This window comes from Amyelois transitella, chromosome 29, assembly GCF_032362555.1.
Source record: "Amyelois transitella isolate CPQ chromosome 29, ilAmyTran1.1, whole genome shotgun sequence".
NCBI classification, from domain to species: domain Eukaryota; kingdom Metazoa; phylum Arthropoda; class Insecta; order Lepidoptera; family Pyralidae; genus Amyelois; species Amyelois transitella.
This window is the reverse complement of record NC_083532.1, coordinates 5,219,672-5,240,335: the sequence shown is the minus strand read 5'-3', so window position 1 is coordinate 5,240,335 and position 20,664 is coordinate 5,219,672. Positions and strand designations below refer to the sequence as shown.

The 20,664-nt window shown below is 40.5% G+C and overlaps 1 protein-coding gene across 1 annotated transcript in view; it reads left to right on the top strand.

Moving 5' to 3' along the window:
- Nucleotides 1-20,664, top strand: part of LOC106131754 (talin-1) — a 122,893-nt gene that overhangs the window by 85,216 nt on the left and 17,013 nt on the right. Inside the window, exons 45-54 of the mRNA XM_060952654.1 lie at nucleotides 1,029-1,189; nucleotides 3,809-3,911; nucleotides 4,252-4,382; nucleotides 5,064-5,196; nucleotides 5,841-5,964; nucleotides 6,917-7,081; nucleotides 12,695-12,885; nucleotides 14,369-16,195; nucleotides 19,063-19,179; nucleotides 19,616-19,801. Coding sequence (XP_060808637.1) covers nucleotides 1,029-1,189; nucleotides 3,809-3,911; nucleotides 4,252-4,382; nucleotides 5,064-5,196; nucleotides 5,841-5,964; nucleotides 6,917-7,081; nucleotides 12,695-12,885; nucleotides 14,369-16,195; nucleotides 19,063-19,179; nucleotides 19,616-19,801 — 3,138 coding nt within the window. The remainder of the gene's footprint in view (nucleotides 1-1,028; nucleotides 1,190-3,808; nucleotides 3,912-4,251; nucleotides 4,383-5,063; nucleotides 5,197-5,840; nucleotides 5,965-6,916; nucleotides 7,082-12,694; nucleotides 12,886-14,368; nucleotides 16,196-19,062; nucleotides 19,180-19,615; nucleotides 19,802-20,664) is intronic.

The window sequence follows — 20,664 nt, the reverse complement described above, 5'->3', positions numbered from 1 at the left end:
CATATTTATGGAACATATACCCCGCGAATAAAGAGATTTTACTGTACAACATGAACCCCGTAGGGTAAAGCAAAATTCCTATGGATGTCGTAAAAGGCTACTAAAAATAGGCAAATAAACTGAAAAAGAAAGAGAAGAGTTTTGGGATAATGTACGAGATATATATAGTAAATAGGACATTACATTCCTTTATGAGAAGTTAGGAGTACCCGTAATCGTCGAATATGCATGAAAAGAGTATTGAATGTGGAGGAAGCGGGCGAGGTCTGTAAGCATCGTAGCAAGTGGAATGGGCCTGTGTCGTAAATTTCAAGAATGGCTTATTTCGATACTTTAGTGATACGATATTTCGTGATAAAAATTATATTTAAAACACATATTTTAAGTTTATAACAAATATTTTTAATCTGACGTAAAAACACAAGAAAGTGTCATGGCGTCGTGAATGACGTCACATACGTAGTGGCAAGCGATTGTGTTCACTTACGGCAAAAGTTGTTTTGTTTAAATAAAAATGGAAACTTCGTATTTTAAAAACTGTATAGTGCCCCAGTGTACAAATACAAGTATAAAAACTTCGACTAAATTATTCATACGTGTTCCGGTCAACCAAAAAATGCGAAGAAAGTTAATAGAAAATAAACAAACTTGCTTGTGCTGTTGAATTAAATATTTGACCAAGCGTTAACAACAACAATGACGCATATCACCATGTGACGTAATACGTTCTGATTGGCGTTCACAGCGGAGGGGACCGGGGGGAAATTTATTTGATTTTAATTTGTAAAAATAACAATAATCTTAAATTTAAAGTGGAATTATTTCGGGTTTCCTCGTTTAAATATTACAATTTACGCCTAGAAACATTCATCCATTGGTTTCGTTGTTAATTGACACAAGCCTATTCCATAGTCTGCCTACCCCAATGGGAGACATGTATGTATATCCTTAGTATACCCGAAACCGCCGAGCTTGCATGAAGAGTGATTATAATATTTATATTAATGTATGTGTATATGCGCGTGCAGGCGGTGGCCAGCCACGGCGAGGTGGCGGCGCAGTGCGGGGCGGCGCGCGCGGCGCTGGGCGAGCTGCGCGCGCGCGTGCTGGCGCTGAGCGCGGAGCGCGGCGCCGTGCGGCCCGCGCTCGAGCAGCTGGCGCGCGCGCAGCGCCGGCTGCAGGAGCACAGGTCAGTGCTCTGTCCTCATTTGTGATACTCACTTTTGTTTTTACATATTTTAGTGTCAAATATGTCAATAATGGTTCTGCATAAGGTGTTCGAGATTTTTATACGCTTACAGAAAATGCTCATCAGATTGAACAACTTTTGTATAGACGTCTTTTCGATATTTCTTAATAATTAAAAAATAAGTTTCTTTCAAATCCAATGATGACGAGATGCTTTTTGTAGGTGGCGTTAATTTAATAGCATTTTTCTTAGATAAAATTAAATTACAATTCGGCGCTTTTTGTAGATACGCAAAATTTACGCAGACGAAGAAGCGGATTAAAGCTAGTTTACATATAACCCCGCGCAAGATCATTCATTGAGTGCATTTGGAGACGTGCCAATACGTTGTACAGCCAACACGATGTTAAACCATACAACGTAGACTTATTTAAGCGGTAGAGAGGATATTTGCAATGACTGATTTAATGTACCGTAGAGTGTACAATGATCTAATAGAGTTTTTCGAGCGGAACCTTGACCGGCGTTTACAAGCGCGTATAAAGATCCCATGAAGGACACAAAAAACATATATAACGTTTAAATCCCTTACGGGGTAGACAGAGCCAATTGTTTAACCGGATGATTCTGTAAATACAATGCTGGAGAACCTTAATGCAATGTTAATGGCGTGGGAATGTGCAATTAGTCGAATCTTACCGATTCGACTAATTACACATTCCTAGGCAACTTCAAAAAGATTCAAATTAAAAAAAAAAACAAAAATTTTATTCATTTACTATTACTTATTTTTTATTACAATTTATTAAGTGATACTTCATATCACTTAATAATGTCATCCTCTGGGTGTTGTCATACCATTTCCAAAATTTTAAAGTACCTACTATATCATGAAAATAAAATGAAAAATAAAAACATATTTTACAATAAATACAATCTCTGATATTCTTCTCTAACTAACAATACCATGGCGACCGTTGCTATGGCGCACATAAAGAAGGTTGCCTACAGTGTTCATTGCCATATGAAACCGGGTCGCATCGCTAGTTATTTATATCCGTGAAATATGTTTCGAGTGTTACGCGGTCAGTTTACTAACGATCGTTGATTTCGCGTGTGTTTCAATGCGATATTAACTTTTTCGCCCATTATATTTCTTGGTTCCCGTGGGAATTACGCGTGGCATTGTGTCAGTTCATCTTGAGTGCGCGTGCGCATATTTTGGGCTGTGTAATTACGTTTTCACAGTAAAAAAGAAACGTTGATACAACTTTTCAAAACATTTGTGTGAAATATAAATAGTGTATTTTGTTAGTAAACAGTATCTATTTGAAGACGAAATTACACGTTTTCATTGATGTATGTTTACTGTCAGCTTAACATATATATTATTATAAAAAAAATGTATTAATTTTTATGGGACACTTCAACATCACTTAATTATTGTCATATCTTTTGGTTTCACAACATTGGTTGACGTCAAATGAATTACTTAAAACTAAGTTTACAGCCGCTTCCAAAGCGTCAGTGCAGAAGAAGCGGTAACAAACTGCACTGCAGCATTTTCTTCAACAACGTCTACTTTACAAACTGAGAATTGAATAATATTGTTTAATGTTTGCACGTCACTGGACGACGACATGTAAAAATAGGTGTCTCGCTTTTTATTATGACGTGAAACGAGACAGCGATAGTTTATCGCGCTATAAAAACGGCGTAGCGCGTGCCATGGTACGGGGCCGAAGGATTAAATTATCTAAATTATCATACTCTAGCGACCCGCTCCGGTTTCGCACGGATAGCATTTATACATATAAACCTTGCTCTTGATACACTCTATCTACAAAATAAAACCGCGTCAATATCCGTTGTGAAGTTTAAAAGATCTGAGAATACGTACAGTCAGATATAGTAATAGTAAATAATGAATATAAAAATATTAGATATAAAATTTCACTCTTAAAATAAAGTTTACGTTCCAAGCTTATTGAAATATAACTGATTTGTGCTAAGACCGGTGACCCGGTTTATTTACGCGTGACGTCATGGAGAAATTGCGCGCGCTCGGGTGAGTTGTGTGACGTCATTTGTCAATTGTAACGTTATTTTAGTTGATTTGTCTATGGTCAAATTATGTAAGTGATGTTTTGAAGCTGAGAAAACTATTATAATATTATTTACTAGAAGCCGCCCGAGACTTCGTCCGCGTGGAATCAATCCCGCGGGAACTTCGGGATAAAAAGTAGCCTATATGTTATTCTGGATCTTCAGCTACCTGCATACCAAATTTCATCGTAATCGATTCAGTAGTTTTTGTGTGGAAGAGTAACAAACATCCATACTGACATAGTCACAAACTTTCGCATTTATAATATTAGTAGGATATGTGGTTTTACAATTGACAATGTTTTGACATATCCATCAATTAAATTTTTTTTATTTTCTTTTTTCATAATGTCTACATTTCCGAATTAAATGGTATTGTTTAATACTCAGTTTGAAATACTCCCCACTTTTTTCATAATGTCTACATTTCCAAATAAAATGATACCCCCCATTTTGAAATACTCAGTTCAATTCTTCTTCTGACTGTATGTTTGTTTGTTTGTTTGTCACCAGGATGTCCCTGTTGGAATCTTACGATGAGAACGACTCGTTCGTCGATTACCAGACGCGCATGGTGGGCGCCGCTAAAGAGATCGCGCGCTTGGCCGCTGATATGGTGAGTTTCTTGTGATAAACATTTATACATACATACATATGGTCACGTCTATAACCCTTGCGGGGTAGGCACAGCCAACAGTCTTGAAATGACTGAAAAGGCCACGTTCAGCTGTTTGGCTTAAAATCATAACTATACTTCCTACAAATATATACATACATACATAATATCACGCCTCTTTCCCGGAGGGGTAGGCAGAGACTACCTCTTTCCACTTGCCACGATCTCTGCACACTTCCTTCGCTACATCCACATTCATAACTCTCTTCATACAAGCTCGGCGGTTTCGGGTACTTATGACCATGTATATTTATATATGTCTATATATATTTATGAACAGACAGCGAAGTCGGCGACGGACCCCAGCCGCCTGGTGGCGCTCGGCAACGAGCTGTGCCAGCGGTACGAGCAGCTGGCGCAGGACAGCGTGGGCGCCGCGCACACCACCTCCAACGCGGACGTGTCTGACAGGTAACATATATATATATATATATATATATATACTAGCGACGGACCCCAGCCGCCTGGTGGCGCTCGGCAACGAGCTGTGCCAGCGGTACGAGCAGCTGGCGCAGGACAGCGTGGGCGCCGCGCACACCACCTCCAACGCGGACGTGTCTGACAGGTAACATATATATATATATATATATATACTAGCGACGGACCCCAGCCGCCTGGTGGCGCTCGGCAACGAGCTGTGCCAGCGGTACGAGCAGCTGGCGCAGGACAGCGTGGGCGCCGCGCACACCACCTCCAACGCGGACGTGTCTGACAGGTAACATGTCACTAAATTTCTTTATAATCTATGTTTTTATAACTAATATTATAAAGCTGAGGAGTTTGTTTGTTTGAACGCGCCGTTCGTTTGCCGTGTGGTTCCAGGCACCAATACAAAAAAGAATAAACAACACTCTATCTCTTTCCCATGGATGTCGTAGAAGGCGACTAAGGGATAGGTTTCCAAACTTGGGATTCTTTTTAGGCGTTGGGTTAGCAACCTGTCACTATTTGCATCTCAATACTATCAATAAGCCAAATAGCTGAACGTGGACGATCAGTCTTTTCAAGACTGTTGGCTCTGTCTACCCCGCAACGGATATATACGTGACCATATGTATGTATAAATAAATAAATTATTGGTTGGTGTATCAGGATCCGCGTGGCGGTGGTGGAGCTGGGCGAGGCTTCCTCGTCGCTGGTGCTGGCGGGCGGACAGTGCCGGCTGTCGGCCGTGCCGCAGCACCAGCGGGCGGTGGCCGACGCTGCCAAGACCGTGTCGGCCAAGGTGCGTGTCTCTTTGTTTCAACATTATTAGAACAATTTGGAGGACTTAATGTATTGAAGCATTGGCTAGCAGTGGACCGTTGGGATCTGACAGGGGCTTTGTTAATACTTATATTAATACTTACACAAAATATAAAATAAAATATAATAAACATACATGACAACTGTCCGTGCCGTAAAATGCGACTAAAGGATGAGTTTGTTAACTTGGGATTCTCCTTTCGAGCGTTTGGCTGGCGACCTGTCACTATTTGAATCACAATTCTATTATCTTAAAGCCAAATAGCTGAACGCGGCCTATCAGTATTTTCAAGACTGTCAGCTCTGTCTACCCCGCAAGAGGTATAGACGTGATTATATTGTATGTATGTGTGTGTGACTAGCCACCCGCAGGTGGTGTCGGTGTCAATTCTATCATCGAGCCAAACCGCTAAACGCGGCCTATCGGTCTTTTCAAGACTGTAGGCTCTGTCTATATAGACGTGATGATATTGTATGTATGTATGGACGGACACCCGCAGGTGGTGTCGGTGTCACTATCATCGAGCTATCAGTCTTGAAGACTGCCGGCTCTGTCTACCGCGCGAGGGGTATAGACGTGATGATACTGTATGTATGTATGTGTGTGTGTGTGTGTGTGTACAGGTGGTGTCGGTGCTGGGCGCGCTGCAGGCGGGCTCGCGCGGCACGCAGGCCTGCATCGACGCGGCGGCCACCATCGCCGCCATCATCGGCGACCTCGACACCACCATACTGTTCGCCAGCGCCGGTCGGTCTTGTCTACAGTACTACTTACCACTTTAATGAGTTACACCGGTGTAAACCTGCGCAGAAATTATCTGCGCCAATCACAGTGCGCCATTTGTAATAAGTTACACCGATGTACCTGCGCAGAAATTAATTTTTGTCATGGCGCGAAAATGTCTGCGCCAATCGTAGTGCGCCGTTTGAACGCGGGATCAAAACCGTTCGCTATTGGCTGATTGCGTACGCGCCGTGTTTGGAGTTCGCAGGAGCGCGGTAGTCGGTAATGAGCGAGATACACGACTCCTGTTGTTTTGGGATTTAAAATCCTATGTAGTAGCAATAAGTTAGTTATTTCACTAATTAGTTTTCATTCGGCCAGATTCGGCGGTCGGTTGTACTATTCTGCGCAGTCGAACAATGCCGATGTAACTTATAAAAGTGGTAGACCTGTACAATAATACTCTATTTACTTTCAGTTGTGACGTATATACATATATGCAGTGACGTTCTTAAACCGTAGTTTCTGGTACGAATAAAAAAATAGAAAGAAAAGGACCACACTTTCTCTTTCACATGGATGTCGTAAACGGCGACTAAGGGTTAGGCTTATAAACTTGGGATTCTTCTTTTAGGTGATGAACTAGCTACCTGTCATTGTTTGTATCTTAATGCCATTGTGAAGCCGTTCATCTGAACTTGATATTTCAGTCTTGTCGAAACTCTAGGCCCTGTCTTCCCCGCGAGGGATATAAACGTGTTACTTAATGTATGTATATAATCTCAAAAGAACTCCCGGCCCTGTCTACCCCGCGAGGGATATAGACGTGTGACTTCATTTATGTATGTTATTCCAAAAGAACTCTCGGCCTTGTCTTGTCTTGTCCCGCGAGGGATATAGACGTGTAAAGTAGAATAGAATAAAGAATATATAAGTTTAGAATATAACCTTTAATTGTATTTTCTAAATTCATCAGGCACTCTCCACTCTGAAAAGGAAACGGACACTTTCTCTGATCACCGCGAGAGCATCCTGAAGACTGCCAAAACCCTGGTGGAAGACACCAAGACCCTGGTGGGGGGAGCGGCCGGTACCCAGCAGCAGCTGGCTGACGCTGCGACCAGCGCCGTCAACACTATAGGTGAGTCGCTTCGTGTGAAAACCTGACTCACCCAATCCAGGATCCATGGTCAAAGGCACACCCCGGGCTCCTCTCCAGAGTGGTGAGGATGCTACCGGGGTTATAATCCTGCGGGAACTCCGAGATGAAAAGTAGTCTATATGTTATTCTGGGTCTTCAGCTACCTACATACCAAATTTCATCGTAATCGGTTCAGTAGTTTTTGCGTGAAACGGTAACAAACATCCATACTGACATACAAACTTTCGCATTTATAATATTAGAAGGATATATAAAATTCTCGTATCACAATGTTTGTGTCCGTACTCCTCCGAAACTGCTTAACCTATTCTCATGAAATTTTGTGAGCATATTGAGTAGGGCAAAGAATCGGCCAAAATCTATTTTTCATACCTGTACTGGTATATATGTGATAAGGGTTGTCCGCCCTTAACATTTTTATTTAACTATAAATTACTCAAAAAGTATTTATATTACAAAACAACGTTTGCTGGAACGGCTAGGATATTTATTTATATATATATAATATATATATTCTTGGAAATAAGACCAGAAGTGATTTTTTAAAAAGACAATTTTAATAACCTAAAGGAATTAAAACAATTTCTTACAAAACAAGTTAATTTTAACCAAGACAATTACTTTTTAAAAACTACCCGACCAAATTACTAAGCTTCTTACAAAACGATTTGACAACCAAAATAACGACTCCTAGATCAAAATAGACATAACTCATTAATTAATTAACGACAAATCTAAATAATTGCCAAAATATGAAAACAATAACGCAACGTTTTAAAATCTAAATCTAAACGGACAGAGTGACGACCGCGCGGGACGAGTGTTGCTCAGCGACTGCGTGCGGCGACGACGATGCGCCACCTTTTATAGTCACTTTTGGTCTCTCATCCAATACGGCCTTTCCTGACAGGAGTCCGTCCTCGGGCTCCCTTTTTAAGCTTCTTCATCCAAGATTGGCATGAAGGGCGTAGGAGATCCTTGCGCCAACCTCTGTGTCCCGGATGTACTAGGTTGGGGTTCATCAGCATCGGGTACCGCAGACTCCTCACTCTCGCGGTCTGCCTCTGCACAGACGAAAACAACAGCACAAAAACATGTTCCTTTTTTTTTAAACATCTAAAAATAATAAGTAGCTGCAATACTATAAATTCCCAACCTATGCACAATGGATATAAAACAAACTGAAATCTGTACTGATCACCCGGGGCAGTTCCCGTCGGGGGAGTGCCGCCTCACGACTCGCTAGAGATCTACGCACACTTACGTGAGACATAACTTTGCGTGTGTGAATCAGTTCCACATAAAAGCATGTTTCAACCCAAACCATCAACATGAATCATTAAATCATCATTTTTAATTAATAATAGGCAGTATAGTCAAAACAATAGTTACCACAACACAACACATATAACACAACTTGTCAGAGGCCACCGCATGGCCCTGCAAGTACCAGAGCTCCAGGACCACATGTCTGAGCGACTCCAAGACAGTGTCCGAGCTCAATAACCAAGCATGTTCCTTAAACCAGAATCGCATGTCTGAGCGCACTCCAAGACAGCATTCCAGGACACTGAACACACTTTATTCTGGAAATGCTATCCGTCAGCCTAGATAGCTCATCTAAGTACACGGACTTCAAGAAAGAGGCTATCCAGACAGAAAGATAAACACAACCATCCATTGCACTCACTACATGGAGCACAAACATTCTTACCTACCCAAAACGATAACTAAATAAAAGCTTTCTAAAATCACTGATCTTTAAAACAGACAGAGGCCCCGGCACAGGCTTGTCTCAAAAAAATAATATTTCACACAAGATCTATGGTAAGCCGAAATAATTAAATTCACTCACCGCTAAATAAAGCAGAACAGACATCAGGAGTCCATTCTCTGTGCCACGGCATCATATATTCCGCAGCTGCCTGCGTCGACTTGCCATATGAGCCGGCCAACAGCTGGAGCTCGTAGCGCCCTTGAGGCAGGATCTTCACCACACGATAAGGCCCTCGCATGCATGAGTCCAACTTCCCCGTTGCTTGAGCCTGTTTTCTCACAAAAACTAATGAGTTTTATTCAAAGCCACGAGGTGCTTTGCGACCTTTATTCACATACTTATCTTGAGCCTCCTGGTTTGAGCGAAGACGTTCAGACACTCGCTGACGACTCATCTCCCTTAGAGCTTACCTGTTTGGACTGGAACCCTCAATAGCTACATCACGAATTAGACTTCGGATGAGTGGCGTTGCCGCATCAATACCAACCAGCAGATTTAAAGCGGAACATTTTGTTGTCCTATGTCCTACGGTAACCATCAGCTTCCGGTAAGGGTCCTATCACATCCATATGAACCGTCTCAAGAGGCACGTCTGGTTTTTCCCATGAGTGAATGGGTTGAAAAGGAGCACGAGCTACCTTTTTATGTGAAAGGCACACCAAACAGTGCGTTACGTATTTAAGTGCAAAAGTCCTCAAACCTGGGAACCAGAAGTGCTTCATGATCAGGTCAACTGTTTTATCTTCCCCAGGATGTTCATGTTCGTCATGGAATATTCGTAACAAACTCAATCTATGACCTTTAGAAATGAAGCAAAATAATTTAGGATTGTCACCAGTAGGTGTATGTTTAAAATACAAGATATCGTTCTTTACAACGTACAGAGATGAATCCAATTGTCCATCCAACTCCTGCATAATAGAACGGGTCTCTTCATCGGAAGCCTGAGCGATGCGAGCCCAGTTTAGTGACTTCTGAACAGTAACTGTGTTAATGGGGTTACGACTGAGATAGTCAGCATGGGACAAAAGGGAACCTTTACGATAATCTTACCATGTCTCGGCCTAACCTGACCTTCACTAATTGTCCATCCCAGGTATTTAATTTCTGTTGCGAAAACGAACACTTCAAGTTTATCAAAAAAAACCGGCGTTTGTTAACGTTTCAACAACATTCCGCAGTAAAATAAGACCTTGAACTACTGTCATGTTCGATTTACATTCAACTCGCGTAAGCCGCTGATAGTTTTTGGTACGAACATACCTAACACCATCCCTATTTAAAACATCTGTGCCCAATATAACCGGAGTATTCATGTATTGAGACGGCACAAAAAATAAATCTACCTCGAGAGTTAAGCCATCAAACTCAATTGGTAACCGGACATAAGATGTACTTTCTACCTCCTGATTACCCAATCCTTTTAATATTCTAAAAGCAGGTTTAACCGAACAGTTAAAATGCTTCAACAAAGATGATGACATGAGCGATATAGTCGAACCACTATCTATCAAAATATCTACAGGAACATCTTGGATAACCGCCACTACGACGTCACTATTTGTAGAAGTAGCCAAAGCATTACAGAAATTAACCGTATCCTTGTTCGTTGCTTCAGACCTCTGTTTGGCAAAACAAGTTTCAACACTGTGACCGGATTTCTTACAGAACGAACAGGGTTCAGATCTAGTCGGCACAAAAGTAGGTTTTGAAGACGGGGCGTTCGTGGTAGCAGTCAGTTTACTTGAAGCCTGATCCGGTTTAGAACGCTTAAAACAATTAGCCTGTCTGTGTCCTAGCTGACCACACGAAAAGCATTTAATGTCACTATTACTTCTTTTCCGTGACGAATCCGTAGTTTGTTTATTCTGGGTGGCATTAAATGAAGCTGATCGAGAGGAACTCTTTGTTGAACAAACCGGCTTAACATAAATCGAGAAAAATTCTATTAAGTCATTTGGTATCAGTTTCGCATTAGTTGCCGCTGCGCGAATATTGGGGTCGCTAATTCCGCGTATAATTATGGCTGAAATTAACTCATCACTAAGGCCTCGCACAATACGTAAGCGAAGTAAAGCACGACGCGCATAATCCGCATATGTAGGGTACTTATCCGAGTTAGTATTAATGACCTCAGCTAAAATATTGGCGATATCAGGTGTTTTTGGACATAACGGCTTGAATTCTTTTTTGAAGTTTGTCCAGGAACGGTCACTTGACACCCACTCGTTTAACCAAGAGCGTGCATCACCTTTAAGGCAATTACCGATACGCGCAAGACATTCATAGTCACTCCATCTATTACATGATTTTGCGCGATCTACCTCCGCACACCAATCGTCAAAATTATGTAAATTTGGATCGAAATTGGAAATATAAAAATGTTGACTCGACCTACCCGCATAGTTAATAGAACGAATCGCGTCTACAATGCGGTCGGTAACAGATGAATGTTCCAGCGTCGATCGAGTGGTATTTGAAACACGTCCTGAATGACGTGGCGATCTAGTTCTAGAACGTGGACGACGATCATGATTGTCGGTGGGAGTCATTCGCCAATCCCGTGATTGTCTCCTACTTCTATCGCGAGGAGGCGACGGTTCCCTATCTCGTGTTCGCGACACACGTCTGCTTGGTGAAACTAACATACGCGTGGACCGAGTTGGCGATGGGCGCCGTTCACGTGAACATGACGGTGGTACGGAAGGTGTTCGGTGGGATCGCGAAGAAACCCTAACCTGCTCTTCTAATGCTTTGAGACGGGCCAATAAGGTTTCCATCTCGGAAGATCGATCACAGTACCTATCATGCTGGCTGTGACTATTGCGTCGATCACGGTCATGACGCGGGCTACGACTATCACGACGACGACTCACATTACGATCAGACCCGTGTTCTGACATTCTAACTAACAGCGATTCAGACAAAAGCCAATAATTTTAACACTTTTACAAAAAAAAATTCACCACACAAAAATGTAAGAAGTAAGTCACAACAATAAATCACCAATAAGTAATAACAAAAAAAAAAACTCACCGAAAACGACGACAACAGCATACATACAAAACAATCGCACTCGTTATGATAAATACCGTGTAGGGTAGATTAATAATTGTAAAAACAAAACGAACTAAAACCAGTGAAATAAATTATGTGGGCTAGAGAGAACTATCCCACTTCTGATCTTGGAAATAAGACCAGAAGTGATTTTTTAAAAAGACAATTTTAATAACCTAAAGGAATTAAAACAATTTCTTACAAAACAAGTTAATTTTAACCAAGACAATTACTTTTTAAAAACTACCCGACCAAATTACTAAGCTTCTTACAAAACGATTTGACAACCAAAATAACGACTCCTAGATCAAAATAGACATAACTCATTAATTAATTAACGACAAATCTAAATAATTGCCAAAATATGAAAACAATAACGCAACGTTTTAAAATCTAAATCTAAACGGACAGAGTGACGACCGCGCGGGACGAGTGTTGCTCAGCGACTGCGTGCGGCGACGACGATGCGCCACCTTTTATAGTCACTTTTGGTCTCTCATCCAATAATATTCATTAATTCATCACTTATAGTTACCGCTTATTGTGTCATACCGGGCGTGGGACCTGGTGACCTGCAATACAGGTTCTTTTGACACCTAGCGTAGGCACCAGATCTCCACTACGATTATTGTCCACAGGTATATTTATCAGAGATAATAAGTATTACGACATATTTTTAGGCCATCTTGTTGTGGAGTAAATAAAGGTTTATTTTTTTTATTATTATTAATTATAACCCTCCCCTCTACCGCGGCCAGTGTCCCTGTGCGAAGTGGTGAAGCTGGGCGCCATGTCGCTGGGGTCGGGCAGCGCGGAGCCGCAGGTGCTGCTGCTGCACGCGGCGCGCGACGTGGCGGGCGCGCTGCGCGACCTGGCCGCCGCCACCGCCGCCGCCGCCGGCCAGCACGCGCTGCACGCGCACATGCAGCGGCTCAAGCACGCCGCCAAGGTAACGTGCGCACGAGTCGCCGCTGTGCTGGTGATTGTTGAAGAAAATGCCGCGGTGCAGTTTGTTGCCGCTTCTTCTGCACTGACGCTTTGGAAGCGGCAGTGAACTTAGTTTTTAAGTGATTTATTTGACGTCAACCAATGTTGTTGGACCATACGTTTTGAATAGAATAGATTTATTTTCAAAATTGGATACAAGGTATCACTTATTGACGTCACATCACTTAAATCTAATTATAACTACTACCGCTTCCAAAGCGCATGTGTAGAAGCAGCGACGGAACAAACTACACTGCAGCATTTTCATAGGACGTCAATTTACAAATATAGATCTCTTAAATCTAAATCGTGGACGAATGCACATTGTCTACATTAAAAAACATGTAAGAATGTAGAACTGATTATGTCAATACGATATTTTGATTGGTCCATTAGAGTGTAGGTTCACAACCGTCTCTTTTCAATGGATGTCGTGAAAGGCGACTAAGGGATAGGATGAACTGAGGTGCGATAAAATAGTAAGGTATAAACTTGGGATTGTTTTAGGCGATTGGCTAATAACTTTCACTATTTGAATCTCAATCAACGTCAGAAATTTAAAATTGTCCTTCACGGCTCCTGTCTTTCTCGTCATAACTATTGAAGCGATGTGCATGAATCTTTGCATTATATATTATTTGGAAGACGGACAAAGAAGTAGGATAATTTGAATAAAGATGGAGCCGGGGAATGGCTAATAAAAAAGTGATAATTCGTGTGTTTATACTTGAAAAATTGGATACCAATTTCCAAGAAACAGCATTCATTCAAACTAAGCAAACGTATATACGTTTTAAAATGATTTTTACAAGGCCTACAGCTTTACGAGAATAATATTTTAACATATTTTAATTATTTTTTTTTTATATAGGTACTTCTTTTTTTGTGTCAACCGATTATGTAAAGCTTTTAAGTCATTATAATTTATGGGAGTTTTTATGTCTGGCTGTGTTGATGTGTGCAAAATTAATATCGTAGTATTTGTAACTGGTAGAAGGTTATTTTACTCGTTTGACGCAAAAATGTGTGTATTTTGTTTGTTTGTTTTTTGTATGTTCGTGTCATGGTGAGGGTCCTGCCTCATTGTGAATTCATTTTGATGCAAACTTTACGATTTTTAATTTAATCTTATTCAGTTTAGATTGCTTAAGGTGATCAAACTCATTTTAAGCACATGTATGTCGTACTGTCTCTATTTTGTCAAGTGAGCTTGACAGAGACAGAACGAGACTTGTTTCTAAATCTGACTCATTAAATTGTACATTCTCACTTGAATGTTCTTTTATTTTTAAATGATGATTCAAATTATCATCCTTATTTAAAAAGAGTTTAAATTATTAATAAAAAAAAACAAGAAATTGTTAAAGTTTGTATCGAACCGTGTAAATATATATCATATCGTGTTTGTACCTGTCAATATTGGACTGAAAGCGTGTGTTCTGTAGCGGCTGGAGAAGCGGTGGAGTCTGCAACCGCGCCCCAACACCGTGCCGAAACCCAAACGTCGCTCCGTCAACATTAACCTCAGAAATGACTCCTGCGACTCTGAGACCGATATCTTCCAATCGGACCAAGAGGATGAGCTCATAAAGCTATTGGACTATTCCAGTCAGGATGACGATGTATCGCCCAGTGTGTTCCATGATAATTGTGAAGAAGTAATCACGTATATAGAAGGTTTGATGCAAGAAGTGACAAAGAGAGATCGAAAAGATGACGGTTTGAACGAAAGATATAACACAGCGGCCATGAACAGCTTGGTCGATATGGATTGGAGAGTTATGAAGTATGGTGAGAATATTCTCTTAGGTGAAGTCAAGAAATTGGTTGATCTGTTCATCGAATTGAACGATAGAGCTGTTCTGAAGAGAAAGAGGGATAAATTGAACAAATTGAGGATTAGCAACGATCTGGACGATGAAATGAAAAGGCTGTCGCAAGTTATAGATGATTTAGACTCTGAAATTGAAACCGATGAGGGCCCAGTCAAAACTACAACAATTAAAACTATACAGACTACGTCGCCAGTGAAAAAAACAAAGATAGATGATAAATTGTCTAAAATCAAATCGCCAGTGTTCAAAGTTAAGAAAGTTAGACCTGTCAATTTGGTTATTAATCTAGATTTTAAACATCCGAATGAAAGTACAATCGAACCAGTAAAAATGCTAAGTCCAGAGCAAAAACAAAAAGATGAATCTACAGAAATGATTGTCAAACCTGAAACTAAAGAGGTGAAATCTGAATTCTGGAACCTCTTTAGGGATGATAAAGAATGGTGGAAGTTTATTGCTAAAAGAAATCTGGAGAGAATGGAAGAAACTAGACGTGAATTGGAGAGATTCAGCGGCCACGAACTAGTTTTAGGAGATTATCAGACAGAGATAGATAAATATGAGAATGAGAAAGAGACGTTACAGGAATTTATCGATGACGTCGATAGATCTAAAACTGTAAACAGAGATATGGAATACGATAAGAAGTATGAAGATATGGTGTTAAAATTAATTGAATTTGCAAAGAAAGATTTCATTTACAAAGGCTTCGATCCGCTGATTGAGCAATTGAAAGCGCTGGCTAACGTAAAGATTGACAAAAGGAAAAAGGTCAACATACAGGATATAATAAACATATACACACAAATAGACATATCTAAATATACTTACGAAGAACTGTGTCTGTTAGAGAAGTATTATAAAGAGATTATAAGAAGATACAAGAAAGAAAGTGTAAATAAAGAAAACGTTACACCGAGAGAGGAAAGATCTCCGAGTCTGATCAGAGAAACTGAAACCAAATCAGCGCCGCCCTCTTATCACAAAAACGTTATTCTGAACCTCCATTCAACTCACAATCTGTCCAAAAACATCAACCAATACTCAAGTACTGTAATCGCAAACGGTAATTCTCTCGAACGGAACAAAACGAATAAACATAACCTAAGGAATAACACCGAAATTTTCGATCTAACTAGGACATATCCAATGGAATATTACGCCAACAACTGGTGGACGATATACGAAGACGTACTGAAGAGTAGGGAACAACAATTCGGCTCAATAGATAACTGGTGGAGTTTCTACGAGACAATTCTCAATAAGCAGGACACTAACGATGAAGAATTAAAAAGATTGCGCGCCGTGGTCAAACATAGGCACGAATTGAGAAGTCGTCCAAATAGCCGAGTCGAGGAGCAGTTGAGGATGTTGGACGAGGTGGACAACGGCAGGTTTCGGGAGACGGAGGAGGTGGCCACGGGTAGAAATGATTCGGTCAGCCGTGATTTTGTACAAGCATGGCGTTCAGGCTTGCTGGTTGATGGTCATTGGTCATTATGTCTGTCTTAATCTTAATGGCGGCGTTTAGAGGTCTTTTTTAGATGTGATATTATTTTAATGAATAAGTATAATTGAACAAATGATTTTATTGTTGAGTTCAACATTTTTAACTTAACATCTGATAAATTGTCATCACAGAAAAAGTATTGGAGCGCCAACAATCTGAACATACGTTCCGATTTGAACCCCAAACGTGTGGTAATAAGAGCTATGTTGGCTTAAATTTTGATGGAATAAGATTATGATTACATCCATGGTATAATGACATATTTAATATTATTAAAATTAACAACAAATGTTCTTTTCACACATTTTCAAAATGGTCAAATGACGATTCGTTCCTTAGCTCGTGTGCTTCGGATTTTGAAAACGCATTTATTTACACGTTAAGAAATATTTTCCGAAGTCAACTTGGAAGTCGTAAATGGTTTTAATAAACATGATCATCTCTAAACGCCGTCCCCCTCTCTTCAAGTCACCGTCATTGTGTCGTGTACGCATTGTTTTTTACTTAATACCGGGGTCGCATAGCGTAGCGGAATAATCTCTTATGGTGTATCTACGCGACTTTAAGTACATAGTATTTATTAATAATACAGGTATTAAACGCGCACTTAACGCACCATTATTTTATCACTGTACGGATCAAATAAAATTTTATCAAAGACCCTCGATGACTTTATTCTTTTTGAGGGTGCTATTCTAAAATATGGTTACTCGGACAACCGGACAGACTAGTGAGTTGTATTTCGAACGATATTGACCTCTCTCCGGTTTCGAGTGAAACGTCAAATGTGTATATGGCATTGCATAAAAAGCCATATTTTAGAAGCATGGCTTTAATTTTTTTAACTTTAGAAGTGTTGTTTTTGTCCTAATATAGTGTATACTACAACATTAGGAATTTATTTAGTTGTAGATTTTAGCGTAGATACGCCATAGGCACCCGTCATTCATGGGGTTTGGTCCGCCGATGACCATCATGTAACAAATCACAAGCTTTCATATCGACAGGTCCAATATTGACAAACAGACACGCTTTACATATTATTATATGTATTTATCATCATTGGAGTGTTATTGGTTTACCATCACGCTTGTTCGAAGGACCATATTTATTGAACTACCAAACTATATGTCGGTAAAACGGACAATTTATATTACCGTCTTGTTTTATCAAGTTTAGTAAGACAGAGACGGCGATAGAACATGTCCGTTTTCAATTGGAGTTAAACATAAATATGGTGAGGCTTTGAAGCGATATTTGACGGATATCATTTGTTGAACGAGGATTTTTTCTTTTTTTTTTAGAAATATGATTGAAACGAATCTGCTTTTACAGTATACCTCTGAAGCTTAAAAATCAACCAATCAAATTGCTCTATTTGAATCCTTTGATAAATTAACTATTCTGATTGGTCAATATCTTCGTTCATCAAATTGTCTGATATTTTGTTTAAAATCGAGCCAATAAGCGGGTGTGATCATTTATATCTATTTATACATATTTTAATCCGACATTGAAAGCTTATGGGTTCCCGAGGTCGTTAAATTCATAAGTCGAAACCGAAAAATATTGCGTGCAAAACTATTCGAATAACTAAATATTTAAATTGCGATACACAGTTATAATCCATTTCTTTAGGTATTGAAATGAAGGTGAACAATTATCTTATATTAATCTATTTCTTCTTTAATTCAATTCTAAAATATTGTATTGTTATTAGCAAAAGAAATTCTTTGTGATAACTGATGCACCGTTTTGCTTTTTCTTCTAATTTCTATAAATTAATTGTGTGGATTCGAGCACTCTGGAATAGAACCACTTCATATCTTTCCCATGAATATCGTTAAAGATGATTAAGCCTATCCCTTAGGCTTATAAACCTGGTACCCATTAATCTTGTCGGCGATGGACTAACCTAGGCTGGCACTATTTAAATCTCAATTCCATCATAAAGCCATACAGTTGACGGAGGCCTTTCAGTATTTTCAAGACTGCTGGCTCTGTGTACCCCGCAATGGATACAGACGTGATAAAGATGTGCCAAGATTGTTAACTATTATTTCAGTGTCTAAAGAAATGGACCTTAAATCATAAAAAGGAGGAGGGTGCTATTTTGACTTTAGTCACTCGAATAACTGATTTGCGAGTCACTAGCTTTGAAAATAGCACCCCCTGCTTTTCTGCAATTACTAAGATTTGCAAGCATTTTGATTTGAACCTAGGACATCGCGTCGCTAAGTCACCGGGGCATGGCGCTTTCAACGTTCTAATAATGGCAACCCAGAGCTTTTATTAATGTGTTTCAATGTTCAGACTAAAATTTATGTGGATCATGAAATCTGTGTATTTGAAAACCCTGTTAAAGATGCAATATATTCTATCTATCTGTTAATATATTTGTTGTTTGTTGATCTTTACGTCGTGAAGAAACGCTTCACTTGCATAAAAACGGTTTATATCCCATTTTTGTCTTTCAAATCATTTGAAGAAGTCCAAACAAATTACCACTCCCCACGGAATGTTCAAAGTTCATACTGTGTAACGTTTTGTTAAATATATTAATTTATTATTATTCAAATCATATATAATCATTGATTGAATAACAATTTAATTTGATTATATATATATATATTATATTGATTCGCACACATTTTTCACAATGTAAAACTTGAAAATATGATCACGCGATATCATTATGCTGTCTCTAAATTATTCGATTAAACTTTATTGTTAGGCGCTTATGTCCAGGCCGTTCAGTCATGACAGGTTGTCTGATCAATGTTGAACTCGACAGGTGATGGTGACCAATGTGACGTCACTGCTGAAGACCGTCAAGGCGGTGGAGGACGAGCACACGCGAGGCACCAGGGCCCTGGAGTCTACGGTGGAAGCTATCACGCAGGAGATTGAGGTATTGAAACCGGTTTTTATTATTCTAGTTATTGGCTTTTTTGTATGTATGTTCAACATGTAGAGTAGCAGAACTTAGCAGCTGTTGGATAGAGATTTGATGATTAGTATGATAATTCTTTATTTTATAACGGAAACAGTAATATTTGATAGCGAAATGAATGTTTAACTGAAAATATTAAACCACTTCAAATCCTACTAATATTATAAATGCGAATGTTTGTGTGTATGTCAGGATGTCAGCATGGATGTTTGTTACTCTTTCACGCAAAAACTACTGAACCGATTACGATGAAATTTTGTATGTAGGTAGCTGAAGACCCAGAATAACACATAGGCTACTTTTTATCCCGGAGTTCCCGCGGGATTGATAGGGTTTCCATGCGGACGAAGTCGCGGGCAGCCTCTAGTTAAGAATAATAACATGTCTTCCACAGGTACTAATGTCTGGAACACCACCAAAATCGACCGCCACTCCGGAGGAGCTGATCCGCTGCACTCGCCAAATGACAGTCGCCACAGCCAAGGCCGTGGCTGCCGGGAACGCCAACAAGCAAGACCAGCTGACCGCCGCAGCCAACCTTGGCAGGAAGACGGTGGTGGACCTGCTGAGGGCTTGTAAGGTGAGGAAGTGGTTCTTAGAAGGTCAAAGCTACAAGATATATCAGCAATACTACGAGACCAGCTGACTGCCGCTGCCAACCTTGGCAGGAAGACGGTGATGGACCTGCTGAGAGCTTGTAAGGTGAGGAAGTGGTTCTTAGAAGGTCATAGTAACAAGATATACCAGCAATACTACGAGACCAGCTCACTGTCGCAGCCAACCTTGGCAGGAAGACGGTGGTGGACCTGCTGAGGGCTTGTAAGGTGAGGAAGTGGTTCTTAGAAGGTCATAGCTACAAGATATAGCAGCAATACTGCGAGACCAGCTCACTGCCGCAGCCAACCTTGGCAGGAAGACGGTGGTGGACCTGCTGAGGGCTTGTAAGGTGAGGAAGTGGTTCTTAGAAGGTCATAGCTACAAGATATAGCAGCAATACTGCGAGACCAGCTCACTGCCGCAGCAACCTTGGCAGGAAGACGGTGGTGGACCTGCTGAGGGCTTGTAAGGTGAGGAAGTGGTTCTTAGAAGGTCATAGCTACAAGATATAGCAGCAATACTGCGAGACCTGCTCACTGCCGCAGCCAACCTTGGCAGGAAGACGGTGGTGGACCTGCTGAGGGCTTGTAAGGTGAGGAAGTGGTTCTTAGAAGGTCATAGCTACAAGATATAGCAGCAATACTACAAGACCAGCTAACCGCCGCAGCCAACCTTGGCAGGAAGACGGTGGTGGACCTGCTGAGAGCTTGTAAGGTGAGGAAGTGGTTCTTAGAAGGTCATAGCTACAAGATATAGCAGCAATACTGCGAGACCAGCTCACTGCCGCAGCCAACCTTGGCGGGAAGACGTGTTACCATGTTTCAAGTTGGATAGATTCTCCAGTAA